The 19911-nt window shown below is 50.7% G+C and overlaps 1 protein-coding gene across 1 annotated transcript in view; it reads left to right on the top strand.

Annotated features, from left to right (window-relative positions):
- The window catches only part of IGSF9B (immunoglobulin superfamily member 9B), a 103085-nt gene that overhangs the window by 34224 nt on the left and 48950 nt on the right, over nt 1-19911 (top strand). The window contains exons 4-8 of the mRNA XM_073320740.2: nt 4303-4454; nt 7872-7989; nt 12098-12239; nt 12590-12735; nt 17810-17952. Of these exons, the coding sequence (XP_073176841.1) occupies nt 4303-4454; nt 7872-7989; nt 12098-12239; nt 12590-12735; nt 17810-17952 (701 nt within the window). The remainder of the gene's footprint in view (nt 1-4302; nt 4455-7871; nt 7990-12097; nt 12240-12589; nt 12736-17809; nt 17953-19911) is intronic.

Raw genomic sequence — 19911 nt, 5'->3', positions numbered from 1 at the left:
ACCATTGGTCTGACCCAGTATGGCCGATCTTCTGTACTTTTTGATGGACACTGTGCCTCAATTATGCCTTCATCACTTGAAGGAAAACTAAGTCCAGACCTATTTTGAGTAAGAACATTACTTACAAAAGGGACAAACTTGTATTTGTAATTACATGGTTTAATTATGTGGAGCTTTTAAGATAAATTACATTTTGAAATAAATTTGGGAAAAGAATCAAATTTTTTTGTAAATTAATTGGAAAATCAAATCTTTCTTTTTTTGAAACTCAGATTTTCTGAAATGACCTTTCTTTTTTTATTAGTGCTAAATAACGTAGTAACTAGTAATTTGTCACATTAGGATATGTTGTTAGCTTAGAATAAGTAACATTGGGATTGTTTCTGTCTATGTGAAAGCAGGACATCATGACTTAATGATTAGCGCAAAGGACTGGGAGTCAGGACTGCTGGATTCTGTTCTCATCTCTGCAACTGACTTGCCCCATAACACTGCGCAAATGACTCAACCTCCCCAGCTGTAAAATGGGGCTAATAATATTTCCTTACCTCCCAAGGTGAGGCTGAATTTCTTGGTAGGTTGTAAAGAGCTTTCAGACCTTAGAATGGACGGTTCTGGAGAAAGGCAAAGCAGTAGCTTCAATCAACTAAAAGACGCACAGGAAAGTCAGTGGCCTCTTTAAATAGCTCTTGTCTCCCAAGTTAGACATAGGGAGAAAGCATGAGGAGAGTTGTAAGAGAGAGTGCAACTTGCCCTAGTTTGTTAATAAGCCCTTTGCACTTTAGATAACACCTTTCATCCAAATGCCTTAAAGAAGTCCATGGGGCTGCATGGGCATAATAGAGGGTTGCATTTGGCTGTAATTAATTAAGCTTCTCAAGATCCCTGGGGAAAAGGGCACCATTCTTCTTTCCATTTTACAGACCAGGAGACTGAGGCAAGGAGAAGTTAAAGTTAGCATTTCCCAACATGGTCTCGGATTTTCTGACGGCTCAAGTTTTGGGTGCACAACTTGAGAAGACTAGGACTTGCACTTGATTTTTCGGAGCCAGGGTGAGACCGCTCCAGCTGAAGTCAATGAGAACTGTGGGTGCTCAGGTATTCCCTAAAAATGGAGACAGCCAAAGTCAGACGTCACTCTTAGAAAATTCTGGGCAGTGTGACTTGTCCAGGATCATACAAGTAAATCAATGGCAGAATCAGGAATAGATCCCTTGGGCCTGGACTCCCTCTGCTGCACCTTAATCACATCATCATTTGTGTCCATTCATTTGAAAGCTAATATTTTTACCTAATTGCCTTTATTCTCTTCCATTCCCGGTGTATTGGAACTTGAGAGTTGCCGGTAGGAAGTGGCAATCTGATTACAGGGATGTTGGCAGCTTTGTGGAGATCCCAGTCTGAAGTTTGTGGGGTTTTAAATAACTGCACGCATGTTTTCCTACCTTTCAGTGAGAAGAGAATTTGTTTCATTGAACACATCCCTACATTGTTCACAGCTTAAACGCTGCAGCATTGTGGCTGGTGCACTGCAGCATTGTGGTCGGAGAACCAGGAAGTGAAACCGATCAGTCTAGTTTAATTGGCTGAATTTAATGAAATGCAAAAAGTAAACTAACTTGTGGGCTGGCTCTCTTGCCCCAGGGGGTTGGGATTCTGTCTTGTCATATTCAAGAACTAATGAGATAAGGCATTAGCTTGGCTGAGTGCAGATCCAAGAGCACGGATGTAAGGTCCTTTTGCTCAACCCAGAATGTTCAGACTATGGCTGGAGTTTTCCTGTCTCTCTTAAGCCCCCAGTCTAATTTAATTGTACCTTGGCAAAGAGTAATGCCTCCCTCCAGAACAGGGTTACGTGCCCTGTGTGTGTGTAAGTGCCCACGACTGAGCATCGAGAATGGTTCCCCCCCTTTCGTCAGGAGGGATGGGAGGTCCCTTTGGATCTCGGCTAGTCACTGGCACGCTGCATAGATGAGATTATCCTGTCCCGGGCTGATGCAGGATCGCTCCCACCAATCTATTCTCTAGTGCTTTGTCCAATCTGCTTCCCTTGAGGAGTTTGTTCCACAGCCCGATAAATCAGGAAGATCCGATGATACTTAAGCTTACATTTTCCTTCGAGTTATTCCTCCCTTCCCACCCCTGTGTCTTGTGGAGCAGCTCTCCTCCCTCTGCACATCTGCAGGTCGACTGCTTGGGTCAGGTCAGGACGCGGGGTGAGTTTTGGAGATAGGCAGGGATGTGTCCTGGGCCAAATTAGGGAGCAACCCAGGATCCTAGCCGGTTTGAGATTGACTCTGTTATTAATTCAAGCAAGTCAGAGTGAGTCACCGGGAAGCAGATGATCCAAACAGGATGGAGCTTTAATTAAAACAACAGTCTCCTCCCTCCCCTGCCCGCAATACTTAATAATCGGGGGAGTCTTTGGAAGGGCCCATGAGGAGCAGAGGTTGAAAAGTGTGTGTGTCAATGGTAGGGTAGTGGAGCCTGGTGCCCTTTCCCCTGTGTGTAGGGGGCCCTGCAGTGGTTGTGGTTGTAGCCTTGGCGGAGGGAAGGGGGTTTACTTTCTGCACCCCCATGCTTTAGAGACTCTTCCCCTCCCTGCCCCCATGCCCCCCTGGAGGGCTAGGTCGGGGAGTGGAACACAGGTGGTATGTATTGGGGCGGGAGTATGTCTTTGGATGCTGGTGTACCTGCCTGTGGAGACCTGTGTGGGGCAGGGCAGGTGGTATGTGCTTCCCTGAAGGCTTTTGTGTGTACCCATATGTGCTGGGACAGGCGGGGGATGCACCTGAGTGGGGCCCGTACTTCGCCTCAGCTGCGAGTAGCTCATAGACGGTACCTTCCCAAAGCACCTGCCACAGGGTCAGCACAGCAGCTGCTTCCTCTTCCTCGTGACAGGTGCCGATGGTGGCCCGGCATGGAGTGGAGGCTGGTTGCCAGGAATACCTGCCCCTTTCTCATGGCACGGGCTAATTCTTCTTTTCCCCTGGTATGGCTAGTTCCCATGGCACCTTCTCCCTCCCCATTCAGGGGTGAAGTGTGGTGAGCCCTGGAAGGGGACCCATTCCTCTCCTTTGCCGTCTGTTTCCGAGAGATCCTTTGGCCATTATTCCCTCAAGCTTTCCTCAAAGATAGCCCGTCTGAGTGCCCCATGCCCTTATGTTGGCTGCATGCACCCTGTCCCACAGAACGTGTGTTACTCTGTATTTTATACAGTGCTGAGCATGCAGGGTTTAATAACTGAAATTATCATCTTAATCCTCTAGGCCCAGCTGTACAGTATAAGCAGAATTGCTTTTAGAGGGAGGGCTTTAGTGCTTCTGGAGCTCATTAGCTCACTTAGTTTTCTTAGGAAAAAATAATCATTTGGGGGAAACCACATATACTTCTTTTCAGCATAGATTAAATTGCCAACATGTCTCCCTAGAAAGTGGAATTTAACTGTGCCTGATAATTAGGGGTGTGCTGTAATTCTGCCAGCCTCTTGAATCGGAAGGAGACTCTCTCTCTGCAGTGCAGTGTTTTCATGTGTTGTGACAATAACAAGTTAAAGCATAATTGGGGGGGAAAGGAACTTGGAACTGTAAATGGGGAAGCGCCTGGAGTGGGAGGAGGGAGCTGGGGCTCTGGCAATAGCCACGGCTGTGGGACCTGGAGCTGGTCGCGTTACCTCGCTGTGCCTCAGTTGTCTACTTCACAGGAGGGGTTGTGAGGGTTAATCGGTTAGGCCAGCGCTTTCAAGGGTGTCCTCAGTTTCTGGGTGTTCAGTGTCCCACCCCTGGGGTGATGCCCAGAAGGGTTGTTCTCCCTCCCCCCACCCCCACCCCCCGTCCATCCAGCAGGAGGGAGCTGCAGGTCTTCAGCACCTTCGAACACCAGCCCTAACTAAAAATAGAGGCCCCTGAAATCGGTGGCCATTTTTAAAATTAAGTGTTGGCCTTGCTGTTTGCGACTTGTGCTGATCTCCTGTGATGGAGGGAGCTAGGGACCTGCTAAGGGTGGCTGTTGTTTAATGAGGTCAGGCGACTCACGGTTGGCTTTTGGCTTTTGTTCTGAATTTACTTCACCTGGGGTAAATGACTAAAGACGGCGCACGCAACTGTATCGCTGACTGTTCTCTTCCGCTTCAGTCGAATGACTCGTTCCAAGTGTTTGGTAGGTACATGGCTGTTGGCCGCTGCAGGAAGGGTGCATGCAGGTAGAATGTCCCCTGCGGCCCTGCGTGTAGCACGCAGCCAGGATGGATTGATGGTTTTTTTCTGCTGAATGTAGCATTGACTCTCCGTGTCTCCCCTGCAGCTCCCCCCACCTTCACGGAAACGCCCCCCCAGTATGTAGAAGCAAAGGAGGGCAGCAGTATCACCCTGACCTGCATGGCTTTCGGGAACCCCAAACCAATTGTCACCTGGCTGAGAGAAGGGGACCTCTTAGGTGCCAGTGGGAAATACCAGGTAAGTGTTTAGCCTGGTCAGCTGCTGTAAATGCTTAACCCTGACCCCTGTGGCGGGCAAGTCTGGCGTGTCACCACTGTAGTGAGTTGCAGGGTCTCAGTCTTGATGCAGAGGAAGCTCCTTCACACACACACTCAGATTTCTGGCTAGTATCAAACAATAGCCCCTGGGGTCGAGGGAGCAGCTGCCCCTGCTCTCAGGAGAGGTGCTCTCAAGGTCGGATTGGGCTCTAGGTGTACAGAAGACCACAAAAGGTGGCACAATCAAGGTTTCTTAAGGAAGGGTATGGATGTCGTTGAAGCAGCTGGTCTCTCTGGAGCTATTCCTGCTGCCTCAGCACTCCCCCTCCCTCCTCAGCCTGTTTCCTGGCTGCCTTTAGAGATTGTTTCTCCTGTTTCTGAACTGCAGGGAGCATCAACAAGCAAGATTGCCCCCTTGCTGTGATCATCCGCCCTCTGGCCTGCCACGGCCATGAAGGTTGGGGAGCAGCGGTTGTGCCTGGAGCCCACTATGCCTGGTTGCCCTACTGGCAACTGCTTTTCCAATCTTCTTTTCCTACCCTCCTCCCCTATCTCTGTTCTATTCCATCTTCCTTCCGGCTGCACTTAACCCATGCGAAGGTACCAGGCCCCCAGAGAGCTTCCTGTGCCTCTCGGAGAAAAAGGTTTTCTCTGCTGATGAGGTGCCTTCCTGAATGCAGCCTGTGGGAGCTGCTCGGGTTTCCTTCCCCCAGGATGGGATCACAGGAGGTTCTGAGAAGCGGCTTTGAAAGCCCTCAGTCACTAGAAACTCCTGATTCTTCACTTGCTTTCCTCTGGTGTGAATCAGGAGTAACTCCCTGGAATTACAGCCTGGTATGGGAGGGAGGGGAGCCAAGCCCTTCACCCTTACTTTATCTGGACTGGAGGAGCTGGCTGGGACCAGGCAAATGCTTGATCTAGCCATCTATTTGTGCATCTCCACACGTCCATCTGTTCAGTCTCCTCCCCGCCCCTTTTTGTCTTCCAGTTCTCTGTAAAATGTGGGTTTGAAATCCAGAGTGTTTGGAAACGTAGAGTAACAGTCAATGAGTCCTCAGCTTGCCTCCCCCTGCTCATCCGCCCCATGCTGGGGGCACTATTCCTGCCCTGTGGCCTTGACTACATTGCTTCATCCCGTCCCCTCTCTGTACCCATTGGTCCTGCTTGGTGACTTGTCCTTCCTGGGCTTGGAGTGGTCCCTACCTACATGTAGGGATGCACAGGCCTTGCTGGCAGGAGCTGCAGGTCCCATCCGAACCTGCCCCAAGGGAACCTGCCCCAAGCTGTCCTGAACTGCAGCTGTGGACACCACAGCCCCTGCCTGAAACCCAGGCTGTGAGGCGTTGCTCGGCCTGTCCCAGCCCTGGACACCGTTGCTGTGTTACGGTCACGGAGAGAGGCACGGGCCAAGCCCATTGGGTTCAGAGGGAGCAGATCTGGCTCATATAGTCTGTGGACTCTGCATGAGTTTTCTTACTCTCATTGCCAGTGCTGGAAATGGTTCCATTAGGGAGGGATGGGGGTGTGTGTGTGTGTGGGGAGGGGAGTGCTGGCGGGTGCATTCACTTGAGGATTGCTGCACTGGGGTTCCCCTGACTGAACAGGGTCAACAGTGTCAGTCCCAGCCCCTAAGAGATCCTCTGGGTGTCCTTGGAAGCCTCTGATCCTCAGCTCAGCCAGGGATTCCATACAGCTGTAATTGGCAAATCAAGCATTGGAATCAGCGCAGGCACTAATGAGAGTCATTAGGAATAATTTGTTACTAATTGAAATAGAAGGATGAGGCAGAGTGAGTGTTGGGGGGGTGGAGGGGCAGATGGCAGTGGGGTGAGGCTCTTGCTGTACGGCAGGGGGTGTGATCCCTTGGGGTTGCTTCCCACCCATCCTTCTGCATAGCAGAAGCTATATCCTTCATCTGCTGCTTGCCCAGTACCTGGAGTGAGGAGCTGTGCCCTTCCCCCCCCCCCCCCCCTCCAGCCCTTGCTGCCATCAGAGGCAGGAGCCCAGCCATGCTAAGCAGATGATGGGGAAATTGAGCAGGTTTGATAATGGCTCTGTACAACACTGTCAGTTGCAGCACAGCCCCTGTGGGACAGGTTTCTGCTAATCTGCCTGTCTAGAGGAAGAAGGGAGGGGGGAAGGTGAAATGGGGATGGTAGGGGATGACCATTACACATCTCCTCCCCTGCTGAGTGCAGGCAGTTCCTCGCTAGGCAATCTCTCACCTGCCAGTGGTAATGGACATGGGTCGCTGCAGGGGTTGAGCAGCCCCCACTTCTGACAGGGAGGTGAGGAGGAGGAGGAAGAAATGCAGGGAAAGAAGCTGCTGCATAAACCGGGGAGAACGTAGTTGGTGGTGGTGAGCGCCAAGCAGCAGCCGCGAATGACGATGTCTCGGTCTTTTGTCTCAGCCCTGCCAGGGAAGGAGTCTGTGACTCTTCTACACAGGGACTCGAGTTGCTGTAAGCTAAAGTAATGGACTTATTGGTCCAAATTCTCTGCAATGGAGTCAGTGGAGTTACACCTGTGGAGAGCTTGGCCCCTTAAGGACTAGTGAAAGGTACCTCGTTGATGGCCCTGGAGACAGATGTCCTGTTAATCCATGGGGGCAGGACTAGGCAGGCTTTTCCTCAGTTCCGCCCTGCCAACGCAATCCTGCCAATCCTTAAGCCTTGCCTTAAGGAGATCACTTCTGGGAATGAGTGAGAGGCCAGCCTTCCTGGGAGACAGTATGGCCCCCTGGTTAGGGAAGGGGGCTGGGAGTCAGGCCGTGTTCCCAGTTCGGTCTGCATCACTGTGTGACCTTGAGTAAGTCACTGGGCCTCAGTTTCCCTAGCAGTGCCACAGGGGTAATGAGTAGGCCCCCTTTGTGAAGTGCTTTCCGGGTATCCGGATGGAAAGGCCGATGGAAGCGTTCGAGCTGACGATGTCCTCAGCCAGGGGCACCACTTCAGCGCAGGCCTCTAACTCATCGCTGCGACAGCATGACGTTGGCTTGGCAGATGGGAGGGACTCAGTGCCATGGGGTCAGAAAACCTGCTCTGAACATGTGCAAGGCAATGGTGAGATCAGCTCTTCTAATGGCCTAGGGAGAGGGGAGCCTGCCATGCAGATAGCTTTGGTCCCTCCATACTGATCTATCAATGGACCTTAGCCCAGACCTTACTCAGTTCTGGCCTCCTGCAACCTCTCCTCACCTGTGCATTGCTGAAGGCAGGGAAATTCAAAAGAGAGAATTCTGAACAGCCAACAGTGAGTGTGTGCAGGGGCGTGGGTGAACATGTGGATTAGCGCACCGTTGTGAGGCTCTAGGATGGGGGTATGAGGTGGATGCTGTGAGTGGGCTTTAGCATGAGTGCTCATGTGTGCTGACGTGTCTCCCTTGTTCTTGGTCCAGGTGAGCGATGGGAGTCTGACTGTCGTGTCTGTCAGTCGGGAAGACAGAGGCGCGTACACCTGCCGGGCTTACAGCATCCAAGGGGAGGCTGTGCACACCACTCGCCTGCTCGTACAAGGTAATTCCTCTCATGGGAAGCTCCTTGTGGGATTCCCAGCACCGTGCTACAACCATGCTTAGCTTTGCAATGAGGGCATCTCCAGACAGCTGGGCAGAGAATGGAGAGCCCTTAGAATTGGCACTGGAGAGCCTTGTCAGTTACTGACTGGCTGCAGGAATAATGGGAGTTTAAACCAGCCAGTCATATGCTGCCAGGGAAAGCCCATCCATCAGCATTGCTCGTATATGCGGTGGGGGGGAATGATCACGTTCAGCTGCCTGTTGCTGATACAGAGAGAGATTCTGGTGGCAGCACGCGACTTTTTTTTTTTTTCTTTTTCTTCCCCCCTCGAGGCTGAAGAGGACTATAGCAGCCAGCAGGAAAGCAGGGCTTTGTTCTTGGCTTTGCATCAGTCTTTTAGGGGTATTCCACGTGATCCAATGTACAGCAGCATGAGCTAGTGGTTAGAGCAGGGGATTGGGAGTCAGGACTTCTGGGTTTTAGTCCAGGTTCTGTTGCTGACTCACTCACAAGTGCGAGTCGTGCTCTCTCTCAGCTTCGCTATCTATGAAACGGGGAGTTTTTACCTCACTGGGGTTGTGAAGCTTAATGTTGGTAAAGCGCTTAGAGATCCGAAGCTTAAAACTCCATGGAAATGCCAAATGTTTTGAGCTCTACTGGGGAAAAGAGCTATATAAGAGCTTAGGTGGTATTATTATTGATCATCCATCATCCTATGCAATCCACTATATTATTAAGCACTTGTATTCCTCAGACAGCTTGGGCCTCGTTGCACTAGGTGTGGTACATACACCTGATAAATGATAGCCCCTTCTCTGTTGTCTCGGCCTGTATAAAACAAGGCATGTGTCATCCAGCCTGGTGTACTCAGGGAGTAGTGTATGTAGCATCTTCCGCTCAAGGGCTGTGAGGGGAGTATGCAGCTCTGGTGTAGGGACTGACTTGGCCCGTTGTCCGACCCATGCAGCCTCTTGCAAGAGAGACGTGGCCTCCTCCCAACTGTCCATTAAAAATGCCATCAATAAATAAACGAGGAAATTAAGCCCAAACCCCAGATGTTTAAATAACATTACAGGCTGCCAGCTCGACTGACCAAAGCAAGGAATGCGACCTGAGGGCTGTCGCACCATCCTACAATATACACAGGAGAATAGCGGCAGCAGGACCTGTCCTGGGCCTCGAGAGACATGTCTCATGCTGATTGTCTGAGGTTGCATATACCCATGTCTTCCCTCCCTTTGCTCAGCAGACGTCCTCTGAACTATGATGTGCTTAGAGAGGGCGGTTCTGTGGCAGAGCACGATACTGCATCTGCCCCAAACCCTTTTGGGAGGTGGTGTGTTGAAGTGGATAAGGTGCCAGGCTGAGCACCAGGAGACTGTGCTTCTGGTTCTTTCACTGACACCCTGTGTGATCACCCCCTCCCTGTGCCTCAGTTTCCCTGCTTAGAAATGGGGATAACGATACTTGCCTGATTTTCTAAACTGCTTTCAGGCCTATGGCTGAGAAATGTAATGTGGTGGAGGAGGAGATGAGGAAAGAAATGTCCTAAGAAGCGTAGTCAGCATGATCCAAAACTGATTCTACCAGGTTTGATGGTGTCCAAGTCAGGACTCTCCCACAAATATTCATTTTGGTGGCAACTTGTCCAGACATTGCATGACACACCTGCAGCTCTTCATCTGTGATTTGGCTTTATTTAAAGGGGGGAGTTATTTTTTTTGATGGGGAATGTGAAATAGCTCTAATTGTACCATAAAGCATCTAAAACCCCATAGTTTATGGGGGAGCAAGCAGTGCCCACCACTCTCCCTTTAAACCTTTGTGTAACATGCAGAGCCTTATGTTAGGTCAGTCAGGCTTCCAAGCGTGACAGTGGATTCATGCTGCTGTCTGGATTAGCTCTGCTGATAGTGTGGTCTATGGAGCATTTGCTGGGGGTCTGTGATGAGCCAGCTGGTCACGTGGTGCTGGCTTCTCATTCGCAGCTGTTAAAATTGCATTAGAAGAAGCTAAAGATACGTAAATATTTGGTTTCCAGAAGCAATTGCCACAGGGATGCCACGTGATCGCCAGGGAGCGAGATGAGCCACTCCCACATAGAGGCATGGCTCAGACATCCACTAGACAATCTCCCTTAAGCTGTGATCCACAAGATGAAAATGTTTGCGAGCCCCCCGTTTCAGTCTGCGAATCCCTGTCTGTGGGGATGTGGCATTGTGGGACTCCACAGTCATCCCTTCTCTGATGGGTCTACACCCCTTTTTATTAATAAACAGGGTCGGGCTGTCACCCCAGAGGAGCCCAGAGCCCCTTTCAGACTGTACGCATGTGTGAGAATTCAGGACATACATCTGCTGTGTTAGCACCTAATGGTTCTGCATCCCATGTATACTAAAGCAAAATCCGCTTAATTGGGGCACCCCAGGGAATGGCCTGTCTCTTGGATTAAGCGGCTGTTCCGATTAACAGAGAGGCTCTGATGATTTTTTAAGAAGTGTGGGAAGACTTGCAAAACACCAGAAAATGCTGTTCAGAATAAAGATGACGCCTGCTGGGTCTCGTCTTCCTTGCAGCCCTGCTTCCTCTCCCTCTATAAATCTTTTACTTGGTCAATTTCTGCCGCAAGATAAGGGAGCTTAGCATTTCACACCTATTGAAGCACTTAATAGTGCTCTGCACTTTTACGCTCTTTCCCATCGTCAAAGCACTTTGCAGACATTAACTAACTAATCCGCATAGGTTTCAGAGTAACAGCCCTGTTAGTCTGTATTCGCAAAAAGAAGAGGAGGACTTGTGGCACCTTGGAGACTAACCAATTTATTTGAGCATAAGCTTTTGTGAGCTACAGCTCACTTCATCGGATGCATCCGATTAGTCTCCAAGGTTAGTCTCCAAGGTGCCACAAGTCCTCCTTTTTCTTCTTTCTTCTTAATCCACATAGCATTCCTGGCAGGTTGCTCCTGCCCTCCTGTTGTTTTACCCATGGGCCATGTCTACGCTGGGCAAATGCCTCCTGTTAGGAAATGTTAGCTGCCATAGACAGGGACAAGTTTGTGTATCTGGTTGTTTTGTTTCCTTCCAGCATAGACGGAGTGGAGGAAGGAATCTGAGATGAAGTGACTTGCCCAAGGTCAACTAGGAAGCCAGTGGCAAAGCTGGAAATGAACCTAGGAAACTTGACTCCCAGTCTTCCTTGCTTTAACCTCTAAAGAGCACATGCTACCATAGCTGCAAATAAAACCCAGGAGCCCTGATTCCTGGACCTCACTACTGAGTAACCGTCTCTCACCACAGATGGTGTTAAAAACCACTGTGCTGATTCCTGGAAAGAGGGTGAAGGAGAGGAGACAGCTCCGGGGTGAGCTCAGTGAATGGAGAGGTTAACGGAGGGTGCCGTGCGTGTTGTGTTAGTGTGGTTGGCCTGGTGACAGCAGCAGGATGGGTGCCAGCCTGGATGACATTGGCAGAGGGTGCTTTGTTCAGCAGTCCGTATTCCCTGCTGCCCTCCCCCATCCCCTCTCCTTTCTTCCATTCCTTCCCCTCTCCCCTGCCGAGGGGGATCTTAGAGACTGAATATTGAGCGTCTGTTTCATGCACTGAGCTCTCCCTGTGGGACTGATTAAAACTGCCCTTTGTGGGGGGAGTTTGAGGGAAGGACGCTGGAGACTAGCTAGCTGGAAGCTCTGTCTTCCCATCTAGACCAAGGTCGGCGCTTATGCTGCTCTGGAGTCTAACCCTGTTCTGGTCCCCACTACTCCCCTTTTTGCTGCGCCTGCATGATCCTCTTACAGCACTCCCTGTGTGCCTTAAACGGACAGAGCCCTCTGCTAGGGTAGTGCTGGGCACCCATTAATCCCTCTCTCCCAGAGGGCCTTGGCTTATCAGAATTGCCCCAGTGCGAAGAGCTAGTTGTGTTTTGGTAGAGGCTCTGGGTTGAAGGCCAGTCTTGTGGGAGCCAGGCCAACTGAATGCATGGAGATGCTTACAGCACACAAGACCTTGTGTGCTAGGGGGAAGAGATGCTCCCTCTTCCCTGAGAGGCTGTTTATGGCCGGAGCTTTTTGGCGGCTGAGGTAACTGGTTTTCTCGTGCTCTTCCTCAGGACCCCCGTTCATCGTTTCCCCTCCAGAGAACGTCACCGTCAACATCTCCCAGGATGCCCTGTTCACCTGCCAGGCCGAGGCATATCCAGGGAACATGACCTACACCTGGTACTGGGAGGAGGAGAACGTCTACTTCAAGAAGTAAGCTCGGCTCTCGGCCCCATGGTCCATGCTGGGAGGAGCACCTCTCGTCGCAGAGCCGTTCTCTCTGTGTCTCAGTAAAGGAAGGGGTCTGCTGTTCCAGAGATCCCCTCAGTCCCACAGGGAATCGGGATACTCTCCCAGCACTGCGCCTCTGGCCCCCACCCTGGGTTAGTGCACCCATCCAGGCAGCTCTGCTGCCCTTGGGGTTGCCCTGACAGCTCCCTGCGGCCAGCTCGGAGAGCCGCTCCCTTCCCTGGAAGAGGGGAAACTCTGTGCTGACTCCTCATTCCAGTTCTCTCCCCGCCCTTTTACCCATCTTTTCCCTTCTGTTCTCTCACCCCCTGCAGTGACCTGAAACTGAGGGTCCGGATCCTGATTGATGGGACGCTGATCATTTTCCGTGTCAAACCAGACGATGCTGGGAAATACACTTGCATTCCTAGCAACAGCCTTGGCCGCTCACCATCGGCCTCCGCCTACCTGACAGTGCAGTGTGAGTGGAGATGGTGGGGCAGGGAGGCCTGCAGGATCTAAGGACCATACCTGCCATGGGAAGAAGATGGCTTCGATCATGTCATTGTCCCAATCCTGCCTAGAGGCCCAGTGTAACCTTTAGGGTTACTGTGACGTGACAGCAACATATGGAGTGAGGTGGAAGGGAATAAAATCTCACTAGATTATTGGGTCTGATGAGACTAGGCTGGCTGGTGTAGTGTGTGGGTTCATTACTTTGTTTAATGCAATGGTACCTGGCATTTGCCATAATGAATCAGACAGTTGATGCATCAAGTACAGTATGCTGTCAGTAGCTGATATTTCAGAGGAAGATGAATACCCTGCTCCCAGCTAACAGCTTGATGCCATGCAGGGTGGGTAGGATTCTTTCCTTGCCTAGGTGCCCATCGCCTGTTAGCATCCACAATGTGGAAGACGTTTTCAAAACACCCTGTCCCTGCCCGCCCTGAAGCATAACATTTTACCCGTCTTTATTCCAAAGTTTTCGCACCCTAACCAAAGGTAAGGAAATGCTAGCATACGCTCACATAAAAAATACCCCAAACCTTCCATGCAGGGTCCTCGGACCCGGATTCACCACAGCCCTGCCTCTTGTCCCGGCACGTACCGCACTGCAAAGTGCGGGTAAAATAGTATTCGATCAGGAAGTTAGAGATTGCACCCACTCTGTGCTGGCATAAATGATTGCACCTTGTACAGGCTAGCTGTGGTCTGGGATGTTGCTATCTGTGGGCGGGGAGAGAGAGTGTGTAGAACCACTGCGAATGTCTGTCCTGGGCAATGCTGTGTAGATCTAATTCACTGGGGTCAGATATGATGGTGATGGGCCTTACTGAAATGCCTAAGACTGATAGATGGGATTGTGCTCCTTTTTAATGTGTCTGGGTGCAAAGATTACTATTGGTTCCAAACTCTCCAGCCTTTTGAAATGCCAGCCAGAATATCGGACTAGGCGGCTGATGGCTGTCAACGCTAATAATAGTGTGTCTTGATTATCAGTTGTATTCCGTCTTGTTCTGTGTGGGAAGTAGGGCCGTGACTCTGTGTGTGTGTGTGCACACTTATATTTTTATGCATAATTATAAAAACCTGTTAATGCTGCCTTGTCTTCCGGGTGTGTTGGCATCCTGAAAACATTAAATACAAAGCAGTAACTGATCTAAATAAATTGAAGAGAGATGGACTCTGAAAGGAATGTTATTCCCAATTTAGCATGCCTCCCCTCCTACAGCTTTCTGTGGTAAGGGTCCAAATGACTGTTGCTTACAAGAGTGATGCTAGAGGCAGTGTGGCCTAGTGGATGAAGCACTGGCCTGGTACTCAGGAGACCTGCATGCTATTCCCAGTTTGGCCGTGGCATGCTCGGTGATCTTGGGCAAGTCAGTTCTCCACTCTGTACCTCGGTTTCCCCGTTAGTAAAATGGGGCGAGTGATACTGACCTCTTGTGTGAACTGTTTCCAGATGCACTGATGAAAAGTGCTGTAGAAGAGCTAGGTTCTTTTGAGTTGATTTGGCCTATTTCTATAAAAGACTATAGCATTTGATTTTATAAGGGGAGGCAAAAGTCTGAACAAACCAATGGGCCTTAAGTTTTCTCTTGAAGGCCAATAGACTCAGGCTATGGATTGATAATTAGTAAACATGCATTAAGGAGCTGAGAGACCTAAGAAGCCAGTTCCTTCTCTTGTATGAAATCACAGAGAAGCAAAGTCCAGAGCCAGGGAACTGTCCCCAGGAAGTGCCCTGTTCAAAAGGATGCAAGTTTAGGGACTGCTTACAGAGGCATCTGGGTGGACCTCAGCTTTTGGGAAGGTATACTGCTTCACACCATCAAATCTGTCCTGCCACTGATCCAAACCTCACTGCAAGACTCATAACCATCAGAAGCCGCCCTGGAGAGCAGGCATACAAAGGTGGGGTTTGCACACCTTTTTTCTTTCACCTGGGTCCTGGAGATGCGGAGAGAGCTTTTTATACCTTGTCACTTAAAGCTCCAAGGCCTGCTTGGCGTCCCTTCACAATAATCCAGTTCCTTGGTTGGAATAAACACCTGTGCTTTTATCCTTGTTCTGGGATCTTTGCTAATGCTCTGTGAGCTAGAGCGCCTCATTTTCACACGGGTCAACTTTCTTCCACTGAAAGAGAACTATTTTTTGGAAGTAAATTTAGCGCTGGTGAAAGGTGCCAGATCGGTGGCCTTGGAGAATGCAATCCTTTCTCCCTCCTTACCTAGCAGTTCTGGAGCAGTGTCAGCACAAACTTCCCATACGCTGTTCAGTCAGGGAGCTTCATCTCTCATCTGGAAGGATCAACTTTAAGATTGGTGGGGAGAGTAGGTGGGGAATTTGGTCTCCAGGGCCCATTAAGTCCTTAGCCTCTCTGCCAAGATTCCTTAACAAAAGGCGTGGGTGGGCAATTATCCTGGTGGTCACTTCTCTGTTAGACTCTGGACTGAAACCACCGACTTGTTTCACACAAGCCACCGTTGCAGCTGTTCGATGGGAACAGCTTTTGGTTGTTACTGAACCTGGCTGGATTTCAGCCAGTGACCTGGAAGTGAAAGGCTCTGTAGGCCGCTACTGATCCCTGGAGCTGTCCAGTCTTGTTGATTACATTTCCTAAGACATGGTGTTAAACTAGGTGGGAATAAAGCAAGTTGCATATGATGAACTACTTTCTAATCTGGGTTACCATGCTGCTACCACAGTCACGTGACCTTGGTAACTCCTGGCTGGATATTAGCAGTTTGGAGGGAGTGATTGGATTTAAAAATGTCAGATAGTGAGCCTGTGGAATAAAAATCACCTTCAGCAGCCCCATGTTCCCCTGCTTCACATATGTGGACCCAGATTCCTGCAAATATCAGTACCGAATGGCCCCAGGACACAGCCAAAAAGCAATAATGTAAGATTCTTGTATGGATTTTAATAATTCAGTTTCCAGCCTTTAATATCTCTGCAGTTCTCTCATTTTTTGTTTTTCCCCTCTAGCCGGCCATCAAATCTGGAGATGGGGAAGGAAGGAAACTAACAAACCCCGCCCCAAAACCCAACTAGCAAGGATTCATTCTTTCCCATTGACTTGTTCATGTTCCCATCAATCTTAGAATGAAGCTTTCCTGCCTTCCCCCAGTCCCTGACAATGGCAGGGTAGTCCCACCACTTTGTGCTTGTCTTGGGAAATTACTGACACCCTCTCAGACTTTTTTCCTCTCTATGTAATGTTTGGGGGGCAGGGGAGGAACTGGAAATTAAGCAAGTGATTGGATTGCTAGACCAGCAAAAGGAGAAGGGGGGGGGGAGAGGGGAAATGATATTTCCTCTTTTCATATGCATATACTGTGGGTGGGAGTTGCATGTAGCTAAGTAGCACCTGGGGATTGTAATTTGATGTTGGGAAACTGTGTTTGTTCCCTTGGCTATATCACCTTTTCAAGGGGAACGCCTTTTCCTTCCAGGTGCTTTCAATTGAGGAGCTCTCCGATCTTGCCCCTCTCTTTACCCCCTCAAATAGGGGCCTCCTGGCTTTTGCCCTTTTTTCTCTTCCTTCCCCAGTGGTTCACGCTCTTTCAACCCTTGTGTATTTTCTTCACGAGCTATTTCCAAGTTGCATGGGTTTTGTGGATCTGTGAAATGAATGGTGTAAATACCTATCCCTTCAATATGGTGGGCAGAAACGGGGGTTTGACAACCTGTGGCTCCCAGCTTGCCTCACCACCTCTGTTAAAATATTGGAGTCACTAGCTAGCCGTTGGCTTTGAATTAATTGTTGCTGTGATTTGACATGCAGAAGCAAAACAGGGCATAACCCAGGATTGTCTTTGTTTTGTGGTGTTTCCTTTGCATGCCACCTCTAGCTGGATTACCCATGCTGCTACTGTGCTCTGTGTGTGTTTACCTCCCTGTGTTCTCTGGGGACTACCCTTGACGCTAGGGCTTGCTCCGCTTCCTCGATCCAACAGTGTACTGAGTTGCAGAGCCTGAGGGGTTGAGGTTGAGTGAGAAGGAGCTTAGGTTTTGCAGGAGACGGAGTGTTGTAATGGTGCCGTGAGGACACTTGTAATTATGTTGCACGTATATTTTTTTCTTTTAACGATAATTGTACATGGGCCCGCAGCTTCAGGTAGGGAGGTCGAAGTGAAATGCTTTGAGTAGGTAAAGCTTAATAGAAATTCTAAATATTTTTAATGGATTCGGAGAGGATAATGGAACTATAAGGATAATGGTCTTCCAGGGCCAGAGGGTAATGGATGCTGCAGAGTTAGCATTTAGGCTTGGAACTCATAACAATGACCTTGACCCTTCCAAACCAAGGTACAGTGACGAGCATATAGTGGGGTGCCCAAAATTACTGATCCTCTGAGCCGCATACGACAGTCTTCAATAGTTCGAGAACTGGGGTGTGCCTGCTGAGGCTTGGGGTTGCAGCCCTGCGGGAGGTGCACCCTGTGCACCTCCCTCTCTGCTGGGCAGAAGCCAGAGATGATGTGCGGGGGAAGGAAGGAATGCCACTACAGATTTTTGCTGCGGTTTGCTGGCCCTGCTTGGTTACATGGTGCCGCTGGGTCCCCTCCCTGCATGTCAGCTGCTGGGAGCTGCGGCCATGGGGAGAAGCAGTGGCCGACAGCTGGGAGCTGCAGGGAGAGCTGCTCCGTCTCCCTGCAGAGCTAAAGCAGCAGCCTCTCCCAGCTGTTTGCTGCTGCCTCTCCATGGGGAGTGAACACCAGGGAGTTGCAAGGAGGGGCTGCTAAGGGTAAGAAGGAGGGGGGGGGGCGTGACTCAAGCCATTGGGGTGGGCCGAACCTTTACATTGTGTGCCCCACCCCCCAGCAGGCACTAGTCCTCTCTGGCAGAAGCCCCTAGGCCCACCACCCTGTTGGAGGGCAGAAGCCCCGTGCTCCTTCCCACCCCCCAAGTCTGGTAGGCGGAGAATGGGGGGCTCCGCGAGCTTCACTTGAACTGTAAAAGAGCTGCATGCGGCTCGTGAGCAGCGGTTAGGCGGGAAACGAAGGGCAAGAGTATTCAAAATAACTTCCTACTCCTCCACCCAGATCCCGCCCGTGTGGTGAACATGCCACCCATCCTGTATGTTCCCATTGGGATACATGGCTACATCCGCTGTCCGGTGGAGGCAGAACCGCCGGTCACCTTCGTCAAGTGGAACAAAGACGGACGCCCCCTGCGAGTCGAAAAGGTAAAGTTGTGTCTGGGCGAAGACAAACGGGGCTATTGTGGAAGGAGAAATGGGGGACGCATCAAATGGTGACGCCATAGGGCGCGACGGGGAAGGGTCTGGCTGCATGCCGCCATTGGTCTGGAGTCGATGGGGCAGGCAGGCATGTCACTGGGATCTGTGCGGGAAGGCTCAGCCATCGTAGCAGGGGAGAGAAGTCCCCAGTTTGGTCTCTGCTTACCAACTTGACCGGTCCGCTTGAGGACAGGCAAAATTATAACAGCCTGTCAGCCCATGAAATACTCCCTCGTACCCTTCACTACCCCCGCACCTCATGCATACGTGGGGTCAGCCGTTCTCTCTCTCTCTCCCTCTCCTTTCCCTTCCTCCTCCCCCAAGCTGCTGCCACGGTTGCCTCTGCTGTGCTGCAGGGGCAGGAGACCAGAGACGGCTTCTTCCACCTGCCTCTGTAGGGGGCTTTGAGGGCTGCCCGTGGCAGCAGCAGGCTCCCCATGCTGAGAGAGCACTGGAAGGAGGAAAGCGCCAGGGGAACTAGAGAGGACTGAGGGGGACACAACCTGGGCTGGCCTTCAACCTTGTTCCCCTTCTCCAAGCTCTGTGCGGTGGTTGGTTGGCCGACAGGGAGCTGGTCAGGCCAGGGCACCACAGGGACCCAGTGGGAGAGGTTGTGGCACCTGGTTCAGAGTGGGCCAGTCAGGTGGGGATGTTGTTGGGATCAGGGGCCAAGGTGCCAAAAGCATGTGGCAGTGGAAGTCTGCTTGTGGGAGGAGCTGCCTGTTCTTTCGTGGCCCGGAGATAGGGACCGTCGTACAAACGTGCTTAGAGTACGACTGTGTTGCAAAAAAACCCCCCAACCAAAACCCATGGCAGCGAGTCTCGGGGCCTGGGTCAGCTGGCTCAGGTTTGCAGGGCTGTGCTATGGAGCTAAAAATAGCAGTGTTGACATTTTCCCTTGGCCTGCAGCTCTGTAACGTGTGGAGGCGGGTGGGGTCTTGGAGCCTGAGTTCCAGCCTGAGCAGGAGCATCTACACGGCTATTTTTAGCCCTGTAGGTGAGCCCAACTGATTGAACCCAGGCTCTGGGATTTGCTGCCTTTGCAGGTATTTTTTTTGCAGTGTAGAGCGACCCTTTGTGAGTCCTTAACGTTATGGATTCCTGCGGTGGAAAACTTTGTTGAGTTGGAAATGCCCAGATTGCCTATTCCCCTTGTTCGTGGTTATTTTAAAAATCAAGCTGGGTATGAAGGGCTCAATCCAGAAAAGCTCTTAAGAACCTGCTTCACTGGGCTGCTCCATGGGGCTTAAAGGTAAGCAGGTGCTCAAGTGCTTTGCTGGATTGGGGCCACAATGCTCAGCACCTTTCAGGATTGAGCCCTGAGCTGCTGGTATTTAGCACCTCCCAGAGCCCACTTCTTTGTAGATGTCCCAACCTCCTCCCACTGTTGTATTCCCTTCTCAGTTAAACAGAAGGTGCCAGCATCCTGCCCCAGAACAAATCTCCATGCTATGCACTGCAAAAGGCAGACACATGATATTTTTAACAGAGGACCTGAAGGAGAACTCTGCCATTTGTGCTGAGTGCCAGGGCTCTCAACTCTCTGACACGTACAGGGTGATGCCCACAGAGTCATTCTGCCACTTGGCCTTCTTCACCTGGAGGATGATCAGGGCCCATATTTCCTAGAGCCTCCATCCCTAGAAGACTAGGTGTAGTGTAGTGTAGGAGGGAGAAGTGAGGGTGGGAATAAACTTGGCCAGAGAGAGGGAAGAAATGCTGAGTTGAGACGGGGAGGGAAGAGGTGTGGTCTGTCTCAAAGGCTGCAGAGGAAAACTCCTTTTAACCATTACAAAGTGTTTTTTACTTGAAGAAACCCCAGCAAGCTGGAGAAAAAGAAGCAGAATGAAGGAAAGAAGTAGGGGAAAGGAACTTATGTCTGGCTTTCTAGAAGGCATGTGAATT

The sequence above is a fragment of the Lepidochelys kempii genome, chromosome 22, assembly GCF_965140285.1.
Source record: "Lepidochelys kempii isolate rLepKem1 chromosome 22, rLepKem1.hap1, whole genome shotgun sequence".
Taxonomy (NCBI): domain Eukaryota; kingdom Metazoa; phylum Chordata; order Testudines; family Cheloniidae; genus Lepidochelys; species Lepidochelys kempii.
The sequence above is the reverse complement of the archived record's forward strand: the minus strand, read 5'-3'. Positions and strand labels throughout refer to the sequence as shown.